Source organism: Leucoraja erinacea, chromosome 2, assembly GCF_028641065.1.
Source record: "Leucoraja erinacea ecotype New England chromosome 2, Leri_hhj_1, whole genome shotgun sequence".
NCBI classification, from domain to species: Eukaryota; Metazoa; Chordata; class Chondrichthyes; order Rajiformes; family Rajidae; genus Leucoraja; species Leucoraja erinaceus.
Genome location: NC_073378.1, coordinates 63568392 through 63594657, shown reverse-complemented (window position 1 = coordinate 63594657; position 26266 = coordinate 63568392). Strand labels below are relative to the sequence as shown.

Here is a 26266-nt window from a genome sequence, read left to right as displayed (position 1 = left end):
ACTTTAAGATGCTTGGGTTACATCTAAAGGAATAGCTACTGTTTGTTGAAATGTAAGCTGTTGCTCAGTTTGTCAGCTTTTTTTTCCCTGACCACATCTGGGCCTAGTACACATCCAGAGGCTTGTACATAAAGATCCATGTAAACAATCCAGTATCATACAATACTGCTACAATGATGGAAATGTTTTCTTTCAGTTGAGATATTAACATGAAGTTTTGTCTGCACTCTTGTGAATATAAAAATGACATGTCATTGCATTGAAAAAGTTATCCTTCAAGAGTCAAGAGTGTTTAATTGTTATCTGTATGAACAATTATATATCAGACTTGCTGCAGCTTAACTGGCGTGTAAACGCAATCATAGAGCGATACATTGTGGAAACATAGTCATAGAGTGATACAGTGTGGAAACAGGCCCTTCGGCCCAACTTGCCCACACCGGTCAACATGTCCCAGCTACACTAGATCAACCTGCCTGTGCTTGGTCCATATCCCTCCAAACCAGTCCTATCTATGTACCTGTCCAACTGTTTCTTAAATGTTGGGATAGTCCCAGCCTCAACTACCTCATCTGGCAGTTTGTTCCATACACCCACCACCCTTTGTGTGAAAATGTTACCACTCAGATTCCTATTAAATCTTTCCCCTTCACCTTGAACCTATGTCCTCTGGTCCCCGATTCCCCTAATCTGGGCAAGAGACTCTGTGCATCTACCTGATCTATTCATGATACTGAGTTAAATATATAATCATCAAAATATAATCATAATGTTGCAAAAACCAAAATCCATAAATCAGCCGAAGGCACAGTCCATGGAAGTTTACAATTGCTGAGATTAATGTGTAATGTTTCACTTAAATTATTTACAAACAGGAGCTTTCATTCTTGCTGTAGTTCCCCTTTTGCTGCTCTACCATTTCCGCAAATTTGAAGAAGTGTTGAAGGGAAGCCATGGTTGAAGTGAAAAGACAACATATGAGAACCGCAAGCAAGAGAAGACATCTCAGAACTGAGATGGAGAAATTGGAATAATGGAGTGTAGAACTTACAGGAATTAGGGTAGGTGGAATCGAGTGCATTAAGATACATGTGAAAGTCCACAGGCTTGTAATCCTGGTACCCAATCCAACTGAAATAGAGAGAGAAATCAAGGGAAGAAAACGTCAAATGTGAAATGCAAGCCGATGTAAAATGGCATAAAAAAGGTGATGATATTTTTCGGTTCTATTCCAGATCAGGAGACAGCACCAATACAATGAAATGAGGGAGGAAGTTTGAGTAGGACTGAAACAAGGACTGTTCCAAGTATCCAACACAAAAATAGGCTCAATCTAAAACTGATGATTCCTACATATAACTTGGCCGAAATTAATGGATTTCAAAGAAAAATTATTCAGTGTGATATAAAAATAGAAAGTGTTGTAAATACACATTGTGGGATCTGTGGAGAGATAATAAAGTTGCAGCTGAATAAAAGTTTGGTTAGGCCATATTTGGAATGCAGCTGTATTAAACTTTGGTTAGGTACAATTCTCATTACTCTCTTACAAAAATAATGTGGAGATTTTTAAGACGGTGCAGAAGTTCACCAGGATGTCACCTGGATTATTGAATTGAATTTTGAATTTCCTTTATTGTCATTCAGACCTTACGGTCTGAACGAAATTTTGTGCCTGCAGTCATACATACAATGATACAATAATAATAACAACAATAAACACAAATTAACATCCACCACAGTGAGTCCTCCAAACACCTCCTCACTGTGGTGGAGGCAAAAATCTTAGGGTTGCAGTCTCTCCCTCTGCTCCCTCTGCGCTGAGGCGATTCCCCACCGGGCGATGGTATAAACAGTCCCGCAGCTCACCGAACCCCGAGAACGGGCCGGTTCAAACACTGCGGCCCGGGGTGGTCGAAGCCGCCGCACCTCCAGTCCAGCACACGCAGCCGCCGGCCCGCGGCTGAACCCAGGACTCTGGACACCGCCACCAGAACGTCGTCCCAGCCACCGGAGCACCGTCCCAGCCCCCGGACCGGATCGCCCTCACGTGAGTACCGTTCCACCCTCGGGCTGGGCCACTCCGACGGGAGTGCCATTCCTCCCTCGGGCTGGGCCACTCCGACGGGAGTGCCGTTCCTCCCTCGGGCTGGGCCACTCCGACGGGAGTGCCGTTCCTCCCTCGGGCTGGGCCACTCCAACGGGAGTGCCGTTCCTCCCTCGGGCTGGGTCACTCCGACGGGAGTGCCGTTCCTCCCTCGGGCTGGGCCACTCCAACGGGAGTGCCGTTCCTCCCTCGGGCTGGGCCACTCCAGCGGGAGTGCCGTTCCTCCCTCGGGCTGGGCCACTCCAGCCCCTCACCATGCCGCTCTCACGGGAGCACCGTTCCATCCCGGGCTGGGCCGGGAGCGAGCCCAGGACGAGTCCTGTCAGCTGCCTCCAGAGTCCCGAGGTCGCCGGCTCCACTAGGCCTCAGCGTAGACGGAGGCAAAGAAGGGGGATACGACAAAAAGGTCGTATTCCCCCGAAGGGAGTGACAGCAGCCCCCGTTTCACCCCCCACCCCCCTCCCCACATAAACACAGCCTAAAAACCAAAAACATAACTAGACAAAAACGAAAAAAAACAATACAAAAAGTAAAAACCAACGGACTGCAGGCGAGCCGCTGCTGCCAGGGCAGCGCCGCCACTTCCGGATTAGATAGTATTGGCTATGAGGAGAGGTTGGGCAAACTTAGATTTTTTTCTGTAGCGTTAGAATCTGAGAGGCGACCCGATAGAAGAACAAAACATGATGCTTTCAAGAGAGAGCTAGATAGGGCTCTTACAAATAGCGGAGTCAGGGGATATGGGAAGAAGGCAGGAACGGGGTACTGATTGGGGATGATCAGCCATGATCACATTGAATGGCGGTGCTGGTTCGAAGGGCCGAATGGCCTACTCCTGCACCTTTTGTCTATTGTCTAAGAACATAAAGTTATGAGAAGCATAGATAGGGTAGATAGTCTTTTTTCCACGGTAAAAAATGTCAAATACTAGAGGGCATAGCTTTATGGTGAAAGCATGAAAATTTAGAAGGAAGATGTGTATGACAATTTTTATACACTGAAAGTGGTAGATGTTTGGAAGGTGGTGAAAACAGATACAATAGTGATATTTAGAGGCATTTAGAGGGTTATGGATCATGTGCAGGCAAATGGGATTATTTTAAATTGGGCATCTTGACAGCATAGACATCGAGGCATCGAAAGGTTTGTTCCTCCACTGTATTGCACCATGTTCTCAAGTTAACATTTCGGGTCAATAATCTCTCACGAGAACTGGGAAAAGTGACCAATTAATGTATGGGCAAGCTTTGCAAGTGAAGGAAGATGGACATGGAGGGAAATCAGTGGTAATAGGATGAAGAAGCAGATGATGTGACCCTGATGTTCTCCTTTTCCCTTCCATTTTATTTATTAACCTGAACAGAGCAGGCAGACCCCTTCTCTCACATATGTAGGAATAAGCTTCATTGTGTACTAATTGCAATTCGAACTCTGGTCAAAGAGGAGAACTTCTGCTTGCTGACCAATAAGGACAGGCAGAAAAAGATTCTGATCCAGAAGGGAACATTTATTTTGTTTAGGATGGAACTACAGATGATGGTTTACACTGAAGATAGACACAAAATGCTGGAACTATGCAGCCGGTCAGACAGCATCTCTGGGGAAAAGGAATAGGTGATGTTTCAGGTCGAGGCCCTCCTTCAGACCCATATTTCTTTATTTTATCTCCTTGCAGTACCTTCTTAGACAGTGAATCCTCTTGAGTGAAAATCAATGATATCCTGCAAAACAAACTCCCCTTGAGCTATTATTAAGCAACCAGTCTCATATGTTTATCCAGTTATCCCACTAGTCTTACCAACACCAACCGTCCAAGTTCACACTCAGTTACAGTTCCTCAGTCAGAGTTAATAACATCAAACTAAATGAGAGCAAATAATTCTAATTCCAAAACCAGTTTTGAGTCAGCTGCCCTTTTCAGAAGTGAGTGGAAAGTGCACCATCTATTGTGCGTTTAGTGGTTAAAAAAAGGACAAGTGAATCCACAGGTGAAACTATATAGAATGAAAAGAGTTCCCTTTTGAAATGTTTGTAGTTCTGCTCAAAGGAATGCCATAGAAGAGGTAACGTTGAGGCTCTTTCCTTAACAATTGTAATTACGTATATTTACTGTATAACTTTCAAATGAGTCCTTGCTAATTTGTAAATATTTGCAATGTATTTGTAATGTTCATAAATAGTAGTTGCTTGTTGACCTAAGCAGATTAAAATATGGTTTTGTTTATTCACTGCCATAGGTGTTTCTGGAGTGTGTGTATAGAGTTTATCCACAAATCTGGTTATGATGTAAAACGTTATCGCTTAATATTCAATCTGGAAGCACAGTAAAATGTGTCGTGTATGGCAGTGTATGTGATTGGTCAATTGAGGTAATTAAAAATAAGTTTTGCATGAATATTGCCATCTGTACCAGCATCTGCCCTAACCTCAGTCATTTCCTCCATAAATCTTGTGGCTTTGTACTTTTAAGATACTCCTTAAAACCCATTGCTTTCACTAAATGCTTGTCCACCTGTCCTAATATCTCTTTATGTAGCGAACGTTCAACTTCCTGGGGATGTTCAACTCCCTGGCGGTAGGTAAAAGAATGCTTTGGATAATTTAAATCAAACTCATTGTCACAGGTTGCCTCAAAACGTTATAATTGGAGAACTTTTTGTAGAATTGTAACATGGGGAAATCATTCCTCTACTACCTCCTGTGTCATGATGAGGAGAAATCATATTTAAAATAGTGTTATTTCTTGATGACAGTAACATCAGTGTTTATGCCTCTTGTTTGAAGTGGCTGGTCAGATGCTTTGTGTATTTCCCAATACTGTCTGCATCTAAAATCTTTTCAATTCTCATCTGCCTGTGGCTTTTTCAGCTTCTTTGTGATCAGGATTGGCTTTGAGACAGGTTTAAATAGTTTACTGTGGATTGGAGTTGAGGGCATTCACATTGAGGACAGAGTCATTGTTGAGAATTTTTTTAAGTGTTATCTCCGGCATGCATTGACTTTGGGACTTGGTTGGCCTTGACAGAGCAGAAGCATTCATAAAGAGCAGGATTACCAGAAAACTGCTGGGTCTTATGCATTAGAACATAGAAAATAGGTGCAGGAGGAGGCCATTCAGCCCTTTGAGCCAGCACCGCCATTCATTGTGATCGTGGCTGATTGTCCCCAATCAATAACCCGTGCCTGCCTTCTCCCCATCTTGAATTCATCCAGTGACTTGGCCTCCACTGCCCTCTGTGGCAGGGAATTCCACAAATTCACAACTCTCTGGGTGAAAAAGTTTTTTCTCACCTCAGTCTTAAATGGTTTCTCCTTTATTCTAAGACTGTGGCCCCTGGTTCTGGACTTGCCCAATATTGGGAACATTTTTCCTGCATCTAGCTTGTCCAGTCCATTTATAATTTTATATGTTTCTATAATATATCCCCTCATCCTTCTAAACTCCAGTGAATACAAGCCTAGTCTTTTCAATCTTTTCTCATATGACAGTCCCGCCATCCCAGGGATCAATCTCGTGAACCTACGCTGCACTGCCTCAACAAGGATGTCCTTCCTCAAATTAGGAGACCAAAACTGGACACAATACTCTAGATGTGGTCTCACCAGAGCCCTATACAACTGCACAACTGCATTATTACATTGAATTTTTTGTTCTTAATGTTATAGATACTCTTGGACCTCTCATTGCGAATGCCGGTACAGGTATTCTTTTTAGATAGGCGGTTGGATTTGCAGATAATGGAGGGATATGGAGCACATGCAGGCAGAAGGAACTGGTTTCATTAGGCACCATGTCCGACACAGACATTGTAGGACACAGGGTCTGTTTCTGTGCTGTACTGTTCTATTTTATGTCAAAATCATGTCAGATCAAGTTTATACATACAATGTTTAATGTAACAAATATTACAATGCCCCCGCGCAATAATGGACCACGGGGGGGGGGGGGGGGGGGGGGGGGGGGGGGGAGAGATAGTATCCATTATTGCTGATGTCTGCTGTAACCGATTGAGGAGGTAAAGTTTAACCCAAGGCTAGGGGGGAAGAAAAGCGAAAGCGCTGTTGAGAGGAGGAGGAGGGGGTTAAACAAGCAGGAATTCACAGACCGGGGAGCTACAGAGCCCCCGTCCCCACACGTGGTGTGCCAGGGATGGGCCCAGTATTCATACGACCTTCGTGCTGCTCACTCTCTCCACTTCCGCAACCAGAAATACATCACATGGTGCCAGCTCATTGGATAACTGGCAGAGTGGGAGGGGTGTAGAGTGGGGGGGGTGGGGGGTCGGTGCAACGGGAACCTCAGTCCGCTTTAACCAAAATCCGTGACATAGAGGTCCACTATTGCAAGATTTTACTGTATTGTCATATGTGAGACTACAGTGAGATACAAGTACAATGAAAATCTTCCTTGCTTGAAAGTCTGCTAAAAAACACAAAACATTAGTGAAATACACAATTCAAAAACAAGTGAATGGTAGTGCAGGAGATGGTCCGTAATGTTTTGGTGCCAAGGTAGGATTACGGTTGTGCCAGTTGGTCAGGAACCTGATGATTGTAGAAAAACTGTAACAATATTGAAATCATCCTAAGATTGACGAAAAATGCTGGAGTAACTCAACGGAACAGGCAGCATTTCTGGAGAGAAGGAATGCGTAACATTTCAGCTCGAGACCTTTCTTCCGATTATGAGTTAGGGGAGAAGGAGACTAGAGATGTGAAATGTAAAGTGTGAAAACGTCTTCCTGAAATATACTGTACAAAAGAAAAATCATCATCAGGGTTCTTCTCAACTGCTTCCCATACTGCAACATATTAAATGGCGGTGCTGGCTCGAAGGGCTGACTGGTCTACTCCTGCACCTATTTTCTATGTTTCTATGATTCTGTTCACCCAGAAACATATTGGACAATTGTGTGCCTACTCCACAGAAATAAAGTGCACATCATCAACCTCCATTGTGATCATAGTTGACCTCAGAGCATTCTTTGACTTGCTCATTTGAGAGGAACTGTAGAATTAATCATTCAAAATTTATTTCCATCTTATAATTATAATTAGTCCCCAACAGTTGCAATTTTACTTCAGAGTCACGTGAGTGATTCCGTGAAGAAGAACCCCGCCAGTCCGCATGCGTGTCATTATGTCTGACGCATGGCGCAGCGACCGGCTGGGAGGAGCATCGCTCCTCCAGCAGTAAGTTTTAAAAACCCTCAGGTAAGTGTAAAACTTAGTCGGAGGTCGTTTTCTGCTCTTGGTAATTCTTGTTTCAGGAGCAAGAGTCGGAGAAAGCATCGAGGGTGAAGTCAAGGTGAGCCGCTGGGAGATTATCCATAGAAGACAGCGGGAGTGTGGGTAGCGGGCGGCCGCCTAGCTCACCTACCGAGTCGCTAGCGGTACGCCCAGCGACTGCAGACTTGGTGTCTGAGAGCACCGTGGCTGCACCATTGGGGCGGAAAGCCACTAAAAAGTCTGCACGGCCCATTGACTTGGACGAGTCGGGCTGGGAGGGTTCCCCTCCGGTAATGGATAACGTCTTTAGACGGTTGTTCAGGATGGAGCTCCTAATGGAGAGGATGCTCCACCAAGATACATTCCAACAGGAGGAGTTGTGTCAGCTCCGGCCTCTTCATGAGCCCGCGCCAGTGGCACCTGATTCAAGGCTGTTTAATGTCTCCCTCTTGGAGGAGGAGAGCGTACCGGGTCAGTTTGATTTTGACGCCGAGTCTGTGGGTGTTGCTGTGGAGCATACCCCAAGGGATGAAGGGCACGAGCCAGAGGTACCATTCCTGGCAGCAAGATTTGCCATCCCAATAGAGTCAGGAGAGCCGCTGGGTGAAGAGTTGGCCACAAGTATAAACTGCCTGGCTTCACACCAGCTTCAAGAGCTTACTATGGATGAAACATCCAAAATGTATGAAACCCCAGCTAACTGTGTGCCACTCAAAGTGCTGGCAGTGAACCACGCCATCTGGGGTCATATGGGCGTAGGCATCAGAGCTCAAGAAATGAGGCTTCAGAGGGTTCTGAAGCTGCTCGCTTCGGGCATTACAGCGTTCGCCAGGTCGGTGGATGGAGGGCACCTGTCTGATGTACAGCAGGATGCCCTGGCCCTCATGCGCAATGCACATTTCGAGATTAATTGTCTGAGGAAAAGTTCCATCCGCCCTACCATCAACCCTAAGTTCGCAGCTCTGTGCAAACCCAGCAATATCCAGCCACCAAATCTGCTGTTCGGGGAAGACCTCGCAAAAAGAGTCAACGAGGCAAGAACGGTCGGACTCATCAAAGCACCGATGACCAGCAGAACGCTTCAGCGGCAGTATCCCTACAAACAGATTCAGATTCAGACTCATATTTAAACTTTATTGTCATTGTGCAGTGTACAGTACAGAGACAACAAGATGCTGTTAGCATCTCCCCAGAAGAGCGAACATAGAATATGAGCAATAAATATATATACGTACATACAGTCGTAGTAGTGCAATTTTTCTGGGGGAAGGAGTGTCCGGGGGGGGTGACTGGCAATCACCGAGGTACAGAGTTAAGTAATGTAACAGCCGCAGGGAAGAAGCTGTTCCTGGACCTGCTGCGCCGGCAACGGAGAGACCTGTGGCGCCTCCCGGATGGTAGGAGGGTAAACAGTCTGTGGTTGGGGTGAGAGCAGTCCTTGACGATGCTGAGCGCCCTTCGCAGACATCGCTTGCTTTGGACAGACTCAATGGAGGGGAGCGAGGAACTGGTGATGCGTTGGCCAATTTTCACCACCCTCTGCAGTGCTTTTCGGTCAGAGACAGAGCAGTTGCCATACCATACTGTGATACAGTTGGTAAGGATGCTCTCGATGGTGCAGCGGTAGAAGTTCACCAGAATCTGAGGAGACAGATGGACCTTCTTTAGTCTCCTCAGGAAGAAGAGACGCTGGTGAGCCTTCTTGACCAGAGTTGAGGTATTGTGGGTCCAAGAGAGGTCATCAGAGATGTTGACCCCCAGAAACCTGAAGCTGGAAACACGTTCCACCTCCGTCCCGTTAATATGGATGGGGGTGTGTGCCGCCCCTAGACCTTCTGAAGTCTACCATGAGCTCCTTGGTCTTCTTGGAGTTAAGGGCCAGGTTGTTGTCAGCGCACCATGCTGCTAGGAGCTGGACCTCCTCCCTATAGGCCGACTCATCGTTGTTGCTGATGAGGCCAATCACCGTTGCATCGTTTGCTGAAACCGTGTCCGGCCAAGGACCAAGCCGGCCATTCACAAATATGCGCAGCTGGCGCGCTCCAACAGGGGCACGGGCGAACATGTCCTTCCCCACCAGAAACCAGGGGCAGAAAATTCCACCGGTAACCATGGAGGTAGGTGGGTCTGGTTCTTGTAGGAACATATTAAATGAGAATCACCTACAAGTTGGGGGGAGATTACACTTGTTTCTGAAGGAATGGTATGGGATAACATCAGATTTGTTTATACTGTGTAGTACATAAGGGTTTCGAATTGAATTCCTTCCCAATTTGCGTCCTCCCACTCAGCATACACCAAGCCGGGCACTAATTTTCTCACAAAAAGAGAATTTGGAGGCTGAAAATGAAAAATTGAGAATGCGGTTCACCAACCTCAGCAATTTTCCAAGGTCAAAGAAGGAAGGAGGATGTTGAATCTTCCATGACTTGACGAGCGTTAACCCCTTTGTGCAGTATAACCATTTCAAAATGGACATTTTTGTTATTGCCAAACAACTGATTTCCAGAGGATGTTATATGGCATGTATAGATCTTAAAAATGCATATTACTCAGTGCCTGTTCATAAGGATCATCGGAGATATTTGAAATTTAGCTGGATGAGGCAAATGGCAATTTTAAGCACTGCCTAATGGTTTAACCTCGGCTCCTAGATTATTTACAAAGCTGTTAAAACCCGTGCTGGGGCTACTCCGGGCCCAGGGTCATATTGTAATGGCTTATTTGGATGATATCTTAATCATAGGAAAGACTCTGGAAGCAGCTGAATTATCTGTTTCGGTTGTTAAACTCATGTTTGAGAGTTTGGGGTTTCTAATTCATCCAGTTAAATCCAAATTGACACCAGTTAGAGTTATTGATTATTGGGATTCACTATTAACATACCTGGGGCTTGGACTATCCGATTGTACCATGGATGTGATCACTGCAGCCTGGAGGGATAGTACCAAAACACAGTACATCTCTCATGTCAGTGAATGGGAGGTGTTCTGCTTACGGGGGAACATTACATATCACAGAGCATGCATCTCAGATGTGCTAGAATTTCTGCCAATGCTATATTTTGATGAAGGGTTGAGCTATTGTGTCATCAATAATGCCAGGAGTGCCCTGTCATCATACTTGTGGCTGGGGTTGGAAAAACATTCCGTTGGATCTCACCCTTTAATATCCCGGTTTATGAAGGGTATTTTTAATTCCAATCCCCCCAGGCCCAGGTACTCTGAAATCTGGGATGTGAGCGAAGTACTCACGTTACTTCGCCAGTGGGCTCCAGCCACATCCCTGTCGTTGTCCAAAATCACCCTTAAGGTGGTCATACTCATAGTGCTGGTCTCAGCGCAACGGGTTCAGATATTGCAGAAGCTACGACTGGACAGGATGGTCTCATCTGGAAATAACATTACATTGTATATTTATGATTTAACTAGACTAAGTGGGACCCATTGGGTCCCAGCGTCACACGGAAGGGCTGGTCACCAACGCAATATTCCACCTCTCCTCCAATTCCAATATTGCACGCCTGTGGGGGGGGGGGGCTCTCTGTTGCTCTAGTATGGGTGTTGCAGGCCGAAGGTACTGGTTTCCAGATGGCTAGTATAGACATTGTGGGCCGAATGGATCTTGGGCTGGCAGCCAACTGTTGCAACGATTTTAAAAGGCGAGGCAAACAATTGGGCAGCAGTCACCCGACGACCAAAATTCATTTTGTGAATAGAAACTTGTTAAAATGGCAAGGCAAACCATTGGGCAGCAGCCACCTTCCAGCTGCATAGAGGACACTCACCGTGAAGTAGACGTGCGTTCAGTGTTATTCACAGCTCAGAGAGCCGTGACCCTCTCGCTTCCTGGGTCTGGCAGAGACTGAGTGAGGGACTACACTTCCGGTTTTATGGTCCTGCCCCCCTGCCGCCAGCGGGTGCAGCAGAGCGAATGGGGAATTTTTTTTAAACATTAATATCTCTCTGATTTTTCATCGATGGGAAACATCCTCGGGTCCCGGAAGGCAGAGGGGAGCTCTGAGCGAGGTGGCCAAAAATGATGGCCGTAGGTAGCGGCGTTCTCTCTGAAATCACACCACAGCGAGCCAAAAGCGGTCAAGATCAGACTTTTTTGTAATATAGATTAAGCAGAGCAGACCAGGGGTGTCAGGGTTCAAGCTTATATTTTTGGCATACCCCACGGATTTACGACTGTGTGTAGTGTCGCACTGGCAATATTATATCAAGGTCACCAAGAGCCTCAGAGGTTCAGAATCAGCATTATTTATTAGCCACAAAAATCCGCATATGAAAGTGTTGGTGCAGACCATTTCAAGGTGGCTGAAACAGGTTCTGGTTTGTGCAGGAGTAGACACTGACAATTTTAAATCTCACTCCACCTATATAACAAACCGCTTACCGAACTGGGGGTATTCGCCCATTCCATTCTAAGTTCTGTTTCAAAGCTTCCCCCTGGGAGAGAGGGGTCGCTATTGTTTTCTTTGTTAAATAAACCATTAACATATTCAAATCAATGCCATGATTCAATGAATTGTTTATTATTCACTCATCCTGAGTCAATTGATGCAGTGAGACACCTGGATTCGTATCTACGGCATGAAATCATAGAGCTTTGAAATCTTCACGGAATCACACGTGACTCCGAAGTAAAATAGTAAGATTAAACGAGAACTTACCAGTTTGAAGTTTGATCTTTATTTTATGAGGAGTTACGATGAGCAATCACGTGCTCACCGCTCCCAACCCTCATATCACAAAGGTCACCTGGTAGTTCTAGGTTTCTAATCTTACTATGTTACTTCAATTACTGTTATCTGTGATTTCACACCGCTGCTTTGAAGATTGACACGCATGTGGACTGGCGGGGTTCTTCTTCACATAATCGCTCATTGTAACTCCTCATAAAATCAAACTTCAAACTGGTAAGTTCTCGGTTAATCTTACTATTTCAATGCACACTGGTTTAACCAAGGCTGCAAAGTCTCCCAATATTTTCCACAGTCCTTCTTACCATATTGCGGTGCCATATTACACACATTGCATCCAATTTAAGTCTGTAAACTGTGGTGCACAAATGGATCTTGTATGTATGTACATTCTAAGGCTGTGTTTCAAATTATCATCTTTTTAATTGAAGAACATTAAAGTACGGACCTTCCTGTAAACAAATTTGCTCAGTAAAAGTCCTCTGTCTATCTGGCCCTTTGTAGAATACCATTCTCTGATAACAAAGAAACATGAATTTTCCATTTGTGGATTATGTCTCCAGATCCACTTTTCGATGAAGTCAGACTTCAATGATGAATTTCACCCCATTGCATTCAGGGAGCAAGTTAAATCTGCAACCATCTGAGGAAAAGAGTGCTTGAAACATCAAATAAAACACAGTTAAAAATCTCCAGAGCAGCAGCGATCCTTGTATTTTTTGGTAAGTACAACAAAGCACTGGTGAGTTACTACACATACTACTCAGCTGTTTTTATGTCTGGCTATGGCAGCTTTGACAGTCTGGAGTCGCCATGCAGAGGGAAGTGAGGTCAACATTGGGCCCCTAATTGCAATCAGTCAGCTCTGATAGGTAGCCACGTCATTTACTATTTCAAACTATATTGTGGCAAAAGGTTATGAGATGAAAAGAGAAAAATACTAATTTGCCCACATTAGCCAACATGTCCCAGCTACACTAGTCCCACCTGACTGCATTTGGTCCATATCCCCCCAAACCTATCCTATCCATGTATTTGTCTAACTATTTCTTAAACATTGGGATAACCCCAGCCTCAACTACCTCCTCTAGCAGCTTGTTTCATACACCCACCATCCTTAGTGTGAAATGAGACATGTGTCACTCGTTCTCACAAAAACAGTAGATGATCTGATTTTAAATATATGTACACAGTTCATTTTATTCCAATGATCATAATCCCATGATTTATGCAACTAGTAACATAGTTTTATTTTTTTCTAAATAGGTTTGTTGTTTGTCCCCATTACTGTAAGAGGAGGACCTTCTGCTTAGGTATGTATATCATAAATTTTGTTTTGTAGTCTATTTAGAAAGTTTTCTAAAAATATCAGAAGCTTGTTTAAATTAATATTGTGAATAGGTTTCAGATGTAAAGGGGAATCTTGGGGTCACAATGTTTTAATGCTGACACAAAACTTCAGGTGTGAAGACTGCAGGTCAAACACTCCTTATTCCCACTGTTCCTCCTTTATCCGTACAAAAATTCCAAATGGTCACATTCTCCATTGAAGTTTCCAAATACTATTTTAAGAAAATACGGACACACGGAGATGGCATATGCTGGAATCTTGAGCAAAAGGCAGTGCTGGAGTAACTCAGTGGGTCAGGCAGGATCTATGAGAGAATTGTCTGATGATGCTTTGGATCAGGGCCTTTCTTCAGACATGGTGTGTGGGTCAGGGGTACCAAAAACAAGGGGGGAGGGGTAAAGCCCAGGAACATTGTAATATCACTCTACCCCCTCTCTATCTCCACCCCCTACCATAAAGCACACACATTTTTCCCACCATATCCCACTACCCAAGTCACCCTGCTCTTTTTCCATCCATACACTTATCTTCCCGAATCCTCCATTCCACTCTCATCCCCCCTTTTTATCCCCTTTCTTGTCCCGTTCCATCTATATTCCTCCCTCTGGCTTTACATTTCAGTCCTCTCCGTATCTGACATACATTTGTCTCTTCCACTTCTGTCACTTGTCCACCCATATACCAGTCACCACTCTTCAGGCAGCATCTCTGGAGAGAAGGAATGGGTGATGTTTCGGATCGAGACCCTTCTTCACACTGATGTCAGGGGACTGGTCGGTGCAGAGATAAAATGTAGTCGGAGACAGTAAGACTGATTGGAGAAATAGGAAGGGGGAGGGGATGGAGAGAGAGGGAAAGCAATGGCTACTTGAAGTTAGAGAAGTCAATGTTCACACCTACATCTCAGCGGTATGAACATTGACTTCTGCAACTTCAAATAGCCTTTGCTTTCTCTCTGTCAGCATCCGCTTCCCCTTCCCAGTTCTCCAACCAGTCCTACAGTCTCTGACTACATTTTTACTCTGCACTGCCCGCTCTCCTGACATCAGTCTGAAGAAAGGTCTCGATCTGAAACGTCACCCATTCCTTCCCTCCAGAGATGCTGCCTGTCCCGCTGAGTTACTCCAGCATTTTGTGTCTATCTTTGATTTAAACGCGCATCTACAGTTCTTTCCTACAAATTTAATCTGAAGAAGGGTCTGGACCTGAAATATCATCTGTCCATTCCCTCCATAGATGTTGCCTGACTCACTGAGTATCTCCAGCACATTGTTTTTGATTGGTGCAAATATTGGTGTTACTGTATGTCGGTTCATATAAATCTTCTGAACATTCTGAATGATGGCCTACATGCCTGCACCTCCGTTCTGATCCTCATCAAAATCCTTCTTTTCAGTACGTGACCCATGTTGATTTAGCCCAATCCTCCTCTATGACGCATGAGTAACTCTGCAGATTTTCAGGTGAATTGTCTTCGATGTCTTCACACTCTCCACTCCCTAGGGCCCATTGTGTGTTGAGAAGATCCATTTTCCAATTCCTTATCTGCAGCAGGTGTATAGTCGGTCAGCTGGTAGAGCTTCTTCACAACTACAGGGATCTGGATTCAATCCTGATACTGGCTGTGGAGAGTTTGCATGTTCCCTTTGTGTCCATGTGGGATTTCTTCAATTGCTCCAGTTTTGTCCACATCCCAAACCAATGCAACTTGGTAGGTTCATTGTATGTTGCCACTATAGTCCAATGAGAACATTGGGGCAACATACAATAGAATCTGGAGAGAGTTTATAGGAATGTAGGGAGAACAAAAAAAAAGGATAAAGAGTATTAGTGTGAATGATAGTTATCGAGAGGCGTGGACTCCTGGGCTGAGGCCCTTTTGCTATAGCCTTCAACAACAAATGTTGTAAACATTGGCATTTCAGCATTGATTTCTGCGGTATTCCCTTGTCACTGATCGCCAACCTGAAAATAATCATCTTATCCTTACTGCATCCTGAAGAAGGGTCCCGATCTGAAACGTCATCTTTCCATTACATCCAGATGCTGCCTGACCAGCTGAGTACTTCTAGTAGCAATGTTACAAAATTTTGAGATTAAAAAAATCAAGTCTGCAATTTATCCCATCAGATAAAGCATAAAAATAAGTTTAATTTGACACCTAATTCACTTTCATATCTCAAGTAATAAAAAAGTTATGGCCATTTTCATACTTGGAAATTGGCATCTTGTTCCCTATTGATTTTCTATGGACATAACAAAAAAGCTGTGATCATGGACAGTCAAAAGCCCATAACCTTCTTAAAAATTAAGAGAACTGAATGAAATTTTCAGTTATCATAGATTGAACCATTCTGAAACAAATATAAAATAATCTTACTTGGATGACCTGAAATTAAAGCATACAATTAGTTAGTTACCCAATTGTAGCTAATTTCAAACTTCAATTACTAGATCTAAACATCTATCCATTTCTTAATAAATGGTTAACATTTTTAAATAGCCTAAGTGTCCAAATAATATTCACAAATAATTCACTATAAAACATGATTTTAAAATCTCATTTACATCAATTTATAGGCCAAATGGAAGGAATTTAGTGTTCAATTGCTGTAAATTAAAGTCAATTTAAATCGGCTTTCTAGTGGGTTCCTGTGAACGCGCTGGTTTAGAACGTTCACATTGTGCTGGATATGTGCCCTCAAATGCCCAGAAAAATACTGCGGGATATAAAGAGCCCAAAATGAGCTACTCGATATAGAAAACTTTATATACAGGGTTCTTAAGAAGCCCCTTTTAATGGAAAAATAAGGTACATACCTTTAATTGTTTGCTTTATAAAACCCTGGAGCTGCGAGAGGTTGCGGGTTGAGAGAGTGATTTTTAAACTACTATAACTATTATACAAGGTCATAAAAACTAATAATACCTTTTGCGACAGGGTCTTTCAGCGATTTTTCGTTAATGATTTACTAGGCTGAACATTTTCGATTGCAACAGCCTAGTAAAAATCGCGTTTTAAACCCGCCCCCTATAAACAGCACCAAAATCACACACACGGCCTGGGGCAGATTCTTAATGACGATTCAGGTAGGTTTTGTAACATACCTACTTCTAGCACGTTGTAGATTGCTGTGTAGATTGCAGTTTATGATATCCCTACTTGCTACTTCATGTCTGTTACCAATAATCTTTTCATGCCAACATGATTTCTCCAATATAATGGCTGGAAAGTGGATTTGAAGAATGTCAGAGCAGCCATGATCTTATTGAATTATTAATTGGGCTAGAAGAGCGTCAGCTTTCTCATAGAGTCACTGAGTTATACAGCACGGAAACATGGCCCAACTGTCCCATGCCAACCAAGATGCCCCATATGCCAAACAAGATCTCCCAGAAGGGTTTTGGCACAAAACATTGCCTATCTCCTTCGCTCCATAGATGCTGCTGCACCCGGGTTTCTCCAGCATTTTTGTGTACCTCCCATAACTTATGTTCACACTGTTTGTGGTCTATGGTGGTTTGAACTCCCTCATTGTCATTTTTTTTTCTTCCCCTTATTTTCTTCCTTTTTTGGTTATAAATTATCATCAGAAGAAAAGAAAACAAACAACAAATATAAAAGCCTAGAAAAAATAACTTAATAGAGAGGCAATAACATTCATGGTATTTCTCTTTGTGATTGTACGATTGTAAATGAGAGCACTGCTTAGACCCATTCATGCACAGTTGGGACTGGTGTACTGACTTCTTCTTCTATACCCAAGGCACAGAAAGCTCATGAAATTAGTAACCATGATCATCAAGAGAAAAGTAGCAGTCTTTTCAAAAGCCACCCGTTCCATGACAAAATGGCAAATCACTGTTGAAAAGGTTTTAATGATCTTACAGCAAAAATAAAGAGAAGAAAATATGTAATTTTCTCTCTCATTTTGAACTTTCTGAGGTCAATATACTGATCACTCTCCCTTTGTAAATGACATTGGAATTACATTGGAATCCATTAATTCCTAATAGGATCCGAAACCCAGTGGCCTGGTTTTACGGGTCGTTTTTCAACAAATATGAATAAATATGGCAAGTTTCCAAAGGTTATCTCCTTAAGATGATTAATGATTAAAAAGGCACTCAAAGAATGGCTTAACAAAAACTGGATTTGGAAGTATTCAAATGGAAATGGAAAACAGAAAACTTCGAGAACATTGTTGAATTGTGTACCTTGAATGGCTCACATTTATTTTACCAAGTGCCGATTATCAGCATATTGACCATCTGACAAAATCATCTCATAAGTAAAGTGGAAATGAAGAAGTAAATTTGGCAAGTCTCTTACATTAACTGTCTTCACCATGTCATTCAAACCTTTGTCACACTGATATGCCATTCTATTGTGAGAGTGGTGGCAATTCACAGCACTGCTGCCTATATCCTCACAATTTCAGTTAATTTTTTCTCTGACCACAGCATAGTCATTCATTTCAGAATTTTGAGGTATGCCTGTCAAATTGTTCATGCAATTTGATCCTAAGAGTGTCTGGAACTGGTCTGAGACAGCTATGATCTCATACTGCCATGGAGTGCACCCTGTACTAAGAAGTACGTGAGAGTGTGCATTCTGAGTGCTTGATGCAAAATTCATTGCAGTTTCAAATGTAACCAATAGATGGAGCTAGAAGTGCCTGGATTCAAACATGAAGGGCTTGAGCAGGTCAGGCAGCATCCCTAATGGACATGGATAAACAATGTGATCTGCAACATTTCCTATCCATCTTCTCCAGAGATGTTACCTGACCCACTGAGTTACTCCAGCACTTTGTGTTTTACTCAAGATTCCAGCATCTGCAATTCCTTGTGTGTTCAGTATCAGGGTTAACTTTGCTTGAGAACAGCTGCTGCCTGAAGGTCATGAGGTTTTAACACTGTGTTCTAGGATTTCTGCCACACTATTATTTATTTTCATGTTACACTGCAGAGGAGGCTGTGGGCTGCAAACCAATATTCAAATTAATTGGCCTATCACATTCTGAAATGATGAATGACAAAATTACCCAGTGCTTGAAAGTTGTTTCCTGCCACAACTCTAATTTGCCCATGAATACTCATGAACAACACGTTTATTAACATATATACACTTCCCAAGGTAAGTGTGATCAACTTTAGGAGATGGGAAATATACATTGCAGGTTAGTTCTTGGCTTCTTGCCACCATTTTTGTCCCCAGGAAAATGACTTTCAGCTCTGTATCATCACTTGTTGATGATAGTTTTATTCTGGTTCTACCTATAGCAACATTATCATTGTCATTATAATTTTCAAGTCCAGCAAGCTAAAAGGCTGTGAGGTATTTTCCATATGTTTCAAAATTACAGCACAATCTCAACGCAATTAAACAGAATGTTATTATGAGGACTAGCTGAAGCAAATCACATATTTCAGAGGAAGCTAGAAAAGTGAAAAATATTAATGAAAAGGAGTGTTAGTTCATTATTAAGGGCCGTTTTTGTGCTATAGATTTATGCAATCCTTCTTTACCTTCTCGCCTCAATCTCACCAGCTTGTGCAGCCTAACCTGCAGCCTCTTACTGTGTCTCATTCTGACGAAGTTGGTTCACAGGATCTTGCATTTTGACAGATTCCATTAGTACCACAGTTGAATGTCTCACCATAAAACATATTTAGAGGGAAAAAGGAAAGAGCAATGAGAGCTGATGAATGGTGTGAACCATGGGTTCATATTTTTTGACATTCTGTTTGCCACCTGTCAATCTAAGAGCAACAACTGGAATTCATACCTTTTGGCAAATTCTCAGCAACCTTGCAAATCTCCATATGAAGTCCGAAGTACCTTCCTCCAGCAAGTCATATGCTAATACTGGATATCTTCAGTAAGCATTGGAGATCATATAGATGATCCTTAGGCATACACTGTTGATAGTCTGATATCTGAGTCATGATATTTGAGTTTAGATTAAGGAAATAAAAATATACCAGGATCAAACAAAAGTTTATTTTATTTTGTTGGGATTTTGGAAACTGGATCAAATCAAATCACATTACAAAATAGATTAAGGAATTTAATTTTTTGTCCAATCATTAATAAGTAACAACACACTGCCTCTTTCAAAATCATAGAATGCAGAAATACACATCGCTAAGCAAATTATTACTAAATCTACAGATTTAAAACCCTACCCAATATTACCACAAATTTAATTTTACTCCACATGCCTTTGGCTGTGTTTTCTGAATAATGATATGAATCAACAGGATGAAGCAAGCATTGCGACCATAGAGTTAGGTACAAGTGTTTTTGCTCTTCCTGGCTTTAGCACAAAGGATTTTATTTTGAAATTTAATGAACACAACCCTTTTGCTGGGTAATTTATACAAATTTTGAATGGGACCCCTACTATTTGACAGTGTCTTGTAAGGCAGTTATTCATCAAATCATTCTGGTTGTGGTACCTTGGGATGAGGAATCCTGGGCTTCAGCATCCTGAGGTGATTGATGAGGCCAAATTGAGACCCTTCCACACTTGATGCAGGACGTGACTGATGCAACATGCAGGTGAGTAGTTCATGTGGTTGGACACTCCTGTGGTTGCTAATGTGAGTGCTCTGTGCTTTTGATGCAGGTCTTTGATGTTTCAATTCCATTTGAAATGCTTCGATTCCATTTGAATCGCTTTTCATTTCTGCACTTTCAGCGGGTACAGGGCATGGGTTTTGTAGTGAGATTGGGGATGGTGTCATTTTTCAAGGAGCCCTTGTGCTTTCCCTCAGTTAATATTTGATAATTGAACATCTTTTTAGCTACCATTTTTGTAAACAGGCCCCATGAATGAGTCCTGTTGAAATTACCAGTGGACGAAATGCATATGTAGAACAAGTTTCATGCAATAAAACATGATTGTGCTGTGACAAGATTGTTCAAGGGACAGCTACAATGCATACAATTTTCAGGTGGAGGGCACTGATAATTACAGCAGAATAAATGGTTCTTTCAATTAAACATTTTCATGCTTCTGATTCAGTATGTTGTACAGTTCAGTTCAGTATCAGAAAAGTTGTATTTCCAGGATCCTAAAACTTTTCTCCATAATACACTTATCTCCTCTCTGACCTGCATTTCAACACTGTAGCTTACATGGTCTTCTGGAATCTGGAATTGTTCCTTTAATTACTAATTCCTGGTCTAGGGAGTCTGTCCAAAGTCTGACCCTTGATTATCATTTGCCTTTTAAAATACATTTTGTGAAGATTTAATCAGGTGAAAATGGCAGAGGAAGCATTTCATGAAAACAACACATTGTAAAAAAACTAAAGATCAATGCATGCATAAATTACTTCAACAACATATTTTTCAAAAACAGATTCCTTTTGATCTGCCAATGATGGACGCCACAACGGCATATGGTGACTACGAATATCCCTGTGATAAGGGCAACTTCAACGAATTTGGATCAATTTTGATGCCTATCTTTTATTCCCTAGTGCTATTGCTTAGTTTACTTGGAAATGGACTTGTTTTAGTCATACTGGTAAAATATGAATATCTAAAATCAATAACAAATATATTCATTCTTAATCTTGCCATTTCAGATTTACTCTCTGCTATTAGCCTTCCCTTCTGGGCAGTGCACCATTCACAGGGATGGATCTTTGGAAATGTGATGTGCAAAATAATGAGTGGCATATTTTATGTTGGCTTTTACAGTGGTATAATGTTCCTGACATTGATGACAATTGATCGGTATCTTGCAGTTGTTCATGCAGTAACTGCTGTGAGGTCCAGAAAAGTTCGCTATGCCACAATAACAAGCATTGGTGTCTGGCTAGTTAGTATAATAGCAACCATTCCTGATTTTTACTTTTCCAAACAAGGATCAGATGATAATGATCGCTATATTTGTGATAATATTTACCCGATAAATAATATAGCTTCATGGAAACTGTTAAAGAATTGTCAACAAAATGTGCTGTTTTTTACCCTTCCATTGATTATCATAGTGTACTGCTATTTTAGGATAATTCAAACAATATTAAAGTGTAGAACAGTGCAGAAGCACAGGACTCTGAGAGTGATATTCACCATTGTGGTGGTGTTTTTTTTTAGTTGGGCACCATACAATATTGTAATTTTTTTGAGATCTTTGGAGGAATTCCAAATCTTGGATGGTCAGGATTGTGACTATGACAAACAAATGGATTATGCGGACCTTATCTCTCACAGCCTAGCTTATTTCCATTGCTGCCTTAATCCTATTTTTTATGCTTTCGTGGGCGAAAAATTTAGAAGGCACCTCATTTATTTCTGTGGCCACCATTTGCCACATAATCCAATTTGCCACAAGCAGATGCATGTCAGCAAGAATACCCATGTAGAATTTTCGGATGGTGACGATACAACAAATAACTGGTAAAAACATGGAACATTGAAGAGTGCAGCAGAGGATCAGATAGATCCTTTGGCCCACCAAGTCTGTGTTGATCACCATCCCAATGTAAACTAATCCAATCTGACTGAATATGTTCCATATCACTTCATTCTTGCCCATTTATGTATCCGTTCAAATACATCTTAAACATTGCTATCATATTCAATTACCTATTACAATAGACAATAGGTGCAGGAGTAGGCCAGCACCGCCATTCAATGTGATCATGGCTGATCATCCCAAATCAGTACCCCGTTCCTGCCTTCTCCCCATATCCCCTGACTCTGCTATTTTTAAGAGCCCTATCTAGCTCTCTCTTTCAAGCATCCAGAGAACCTGCCTCCACCGCCCTCTGAGGCAGAGAATTCCACACTCATTCAACAGAATTACATTCTCTATTACTGCATTACAGGCACCTACCACTCGCTGTGTAAAAAAAACTGTCCTTTAAACTTCACTCCTCTCACCATAAACATATGCCTTCTAGTATCTGACATTTCCACCCTGAAAAAAAACTCTGCATACCTACCCTATCTCTGCCACTTATAGCTTTATAGAAACATAGAAACATAGAAAATAGGTGCAGAAGTAGGCCTTTCGGCCCTTCGAGCCTGCTCCGCCATTCAATATGATCATGGCTGATCATCCAACTCAGTATCCTGTACCTGCCTTCTCTCCATACCCCCCCTGATCCCTTTAGCCACAAGGGCCACATCTAACTCCTTCTTAAATATAGCCAATGAACTGGCCTCAACTACCTTCTGTGGCAGAGAATTCCACAGATTCACCACTCTCTGTGTGAAAAATGTTTTTCTCATCTCGGTCCTAAAATATTTCCCCCTTATCCTTAAACTGTGACCCGTTGCTCTGGACTTCCCCAACATCGGGAACAATCTTCGTGCATCTAACCTGTCCAACCCCTTAAGAATTTTGTAAGTTTCTATAAGATCCCCTCTCAATCTTCTAAATTCTAACGAGTACAAGCCGAGTCTATCCACTCTTTCTTCATATGAAAGTCCTGACATCCCAGGAATCAGTCCGGTGAACCTTCTCTGTACTCCCTATATGGCAATAATGTCCTTCCTCAGATTAGGAGACCAAAACTGTACGCAATACTCTAGGTGTGGTCTCACCAAGACCCTGTACAACTGCAGTAGAACCTCCCTGCTCCTATACTCAAATCCTTTTGCTATGAATGCTAACATACCATTCGCTTTCTTCACTGCCTGCTGCACCTGCATGCCTACTTTCAATGACTGGTGTACCATGACACCCAGGTCTCGTTGCATCTCCCCTTTTCCTAATCGGCCACCATTCAGATAATAGTCTACTTTCCTGTTTTTTGCCACCAAAGTCGATAACATCACATTTATCCACATTATACTGCATCTGCCAAGCATTTGCCCACTCACCCAGCCTATCAAGTCACCTTGCAGCCTCCTAGCATCCTCCTCATAGCTAACACTGCCCCCCAGCGTCGTGTCATCCGCAAACTTGGAGATGTTGCATTCAATTCCCTCATCCAAATCATTAATATATATTGTAAATAGCTGGGGTCCCAGCACTGAGTCTTGCGGTACCCCACTAGTCACTGCCTGCCATTCTGAAAAGGACCCGTTTACTCCTACAGTTTGCTTCCTGTCTGCCAGCCAGTTCTCTATCCACATCAATACTGAACCTCCGATACCGTGTGCTTTAAGTTTGTATACTAATCTCTTACGTGGGACCTTGTCAAAAGCCTTCTGAAAGTCCAGATGTAACACATCCACTGGTTCTCCCTTATCCATTCTACTAGTTACATCCTCGAAAAATTCTATAAGATTCGTCAGACATGATTTACCCTTTCATAAATCCATGCTGAGTTTGTCCAATGATTTCACCACTTTCCAAATGTGCTGCTATCCCATCTTTAATAACTGACTCTAGCACTACCGATGTCAGACTAACTGGTCTGTATTTCCCTGTTTGCTCTCTCCCTCCCTTCTTAAAAAGTGGGGGTGCATTAGCTACCCTCCAATCCTCAGGGACTACTCTAGAATCTAAAGAGTTTTGAAAAATTATCACTAATGCATCCACTATTTCTGCGGCTACTTCTTTGAGTACTCTGGGTTGCAGCCTAACTGGCCCTGGGGATTTATCGGCCTTTAATCCATTCAATTTACCTAACACCACTTTCCGGCTAACCTGGATTTCACTCAGTTCCACCATATCATTTGACCCCCGGTCCCCTGCTATTTCCGGCAGATTATTTATGTCTTCCTTAGTGAAGACAGAACCAAAGTAGTTATTTAATTGGTCTGCCATGTCCTTGTTCCCCATGATCAATTCACCTGTTTCTGACTGCAAGGGACCTACATTTGTTTTAACTAATCTTTTTCTCTTCACATATCTATAAAAACTTTTGCAGTCAGTTTTTATGTTCCCTGCCAGTTTTCTTTCATAATTAAGCCCTTTGTCCTCCTCTGTTGGACTCTGAATTTCTCCCAGTCCTCTGGTATGCTGCTTTTTCTGGCTAATTTGTATGCTTCATCTTTTGTTGTGATACCCCATCCCTTGTTATCCACGGATGCACTACCTTCCCTGATTTATTCTTTTGCCAAACTTTGATGAACAATTTGTGTAGTTCATCCATGCAATCTATAAATGCCTTCCATTGCCTATCCATCATCAACCCTTTAAGAATCAATTGCCAGTCTATCTTGGCCAATTCACGCCTCATACCCTCAAAGTTACCTTTCTTTAAGTTCAGAACCCTTGTTTCTGAATTAATTACAACACTCTCCATCCTAATGAAGAACTCAACCATATTATGGTCACTCTTGCCCAAGGGGCCATGCACAACAAGACTATTAACTAACCCTTCCTCATTACTCAATACCCAGTCTAGAATAGCCTGCTCTCTCGTTGGTTCCTCTTCATGTTGGTTTAGAAAACTATCCCGCATACATTCCAAGAAATCCTCTTCCTCAGCACCCCTGCCAATTTGATTTACCCAATCTATATGTAGATTGAAGTCACCAATTATAACCGTTTTACCTTTGTTGCAAGCATTTCTAATTTCCTGTTTGATGCCATCCCCAACCCCACTACTACTGTTATATAACTACTGTTATATAATTTTTATCAGGTCACTATTCAGCCTTCAATGCTCAAGAGAAAAAAACCCAAATATGTTCTGTAACTACACTCATGACACTCAAACGCAGGCAATATCCTGATAAATCTCTTCTCCCCCCAGAGCATTCCTATTGTGTGGTGCCCAGAACTGCACATAATATTCCAAACGTGGCCTTACTAAAGTTTTGCAAAAGTGCAACATGATTTCCCAACTTTCATATTCTTTGCCCTGACCAATGAAAGCAAGAATGCTGTATACCTTCTCTATCACCCTGTCCTGTCATGTGGCCACATTCAACAAATTATGGATTTGCACCCCAAGATCCCTCTGCATGTTAATGCTCTGAATACTTCCCTCCTGCATTTAGCCTCCCAAGATGCATTATTTTAGCACACTTAAAAGGATTAATCTCCATCTGCCATTTATCCACATGAATTTCAAATTGATCTATATCCTGCTTTATTATTTGTCAACTTTAGTTTGGTGATAGAGATACAGCGTGGAAACAGACCCGTTTTCCCTCAGAGTCCATGTCCATTCACCATTTCACAATTTCTATGTCATCCCACTTTTGCATCCTACACACTAGGGGGAATTTACTGAAGCCAATTAACCTACAAACCTGCACGTCTTTGGGATGAGGGCGGAAACTGGACCACCCGGAGAAAACCCACATGGTTGCAGGGGAACTTACAAGCTGGACTAGAGGGAGCCCAGGTCTCCGGTGCTGTGAGGCAGCAGATCTACCACTGCGCCACCTAATTTTCCTTACTATACACAACTTTAATTTTCATGTTGTCTATCACTTTGTAATTAGACCAGCTACATTTTCATCCAATCATTAATACAGGTGCACAACCTTTTATCCGAAAGCCTTGGGACCAGACACTTGTCGGATTTCGGACATTTTCGGATTTCCGAATGGAAGATTTTTAGCGTAGATTAGGTAGGTAGCGCGGGCGGCTTGAAAAGTCTGGAGCGGCTGCCTCCTCCCCGGAGACCGGGGAATCATTGTAAATCATTGCATAAATGTTAGTCAGTTAGTTTGGAGGGATTTTATGGGGTGGGTGGGTGAAGGGGGAAACTTTAATTCTTAGTCCCCTACCTGGTCGGCGACTCCCAACATCGCGGAGCTGGGGGCTCCGTCCGGCCGCGGCGCCGGTTGGAGCTCCGACCCCGGCAACTCGACCCCTGGCTGCGAGGCGCTCCAAATCCAGCGCCGCCCGCAGCCCCAGCAGCGCTGGGATACCAGCGGGAAGCGGGCAATGCCTTACCGGGTCGCTGTGCGGTAAGCTCCAGGGCGCTGAGGCCGCCT

The 26266-nt window shown here is 42.7% G+C and overlaps 1 protein-coding gene across 1 annotated transcript; it reads left to right on the top strand.

Annotated features, from left to right (window-relative positions):
• The first annotated feature begins 3074 nt into the window (after positions 1-3074).
• Positions 3075-26009, top strand: LOC129710867 (C-C chemokine receptor type 4-like). Its single transcript, XM_055658158.1, has 4 exons — positions 3075-4170; positions 12608-12766; positions 13311-13357; positions 20769-26009. The coding sequence occupies exon 4, from the start codon at positions 20787-20789 to the stop codon at positions 21816-21818; it is 1032 nt and encodes a 343-aa protein (XP_055514133.1). The 5' UTR covers positions 3075-4170; positions 12608-12766; positions 13311-13357; positions 20769-20786; the 3' UTR covers positions 21819-26009.
• Positions 26010-26266: the final 257 nt, after the last annotated feature.

Coding starts and splice junctions, on each gene's coding strand:
- LOC129710867 (XM_055658158.1), top strand. CDS start 20,787: ATGATGGACGCCACAACGGCATATGGTGACTACGAATATCCCTGTGAT.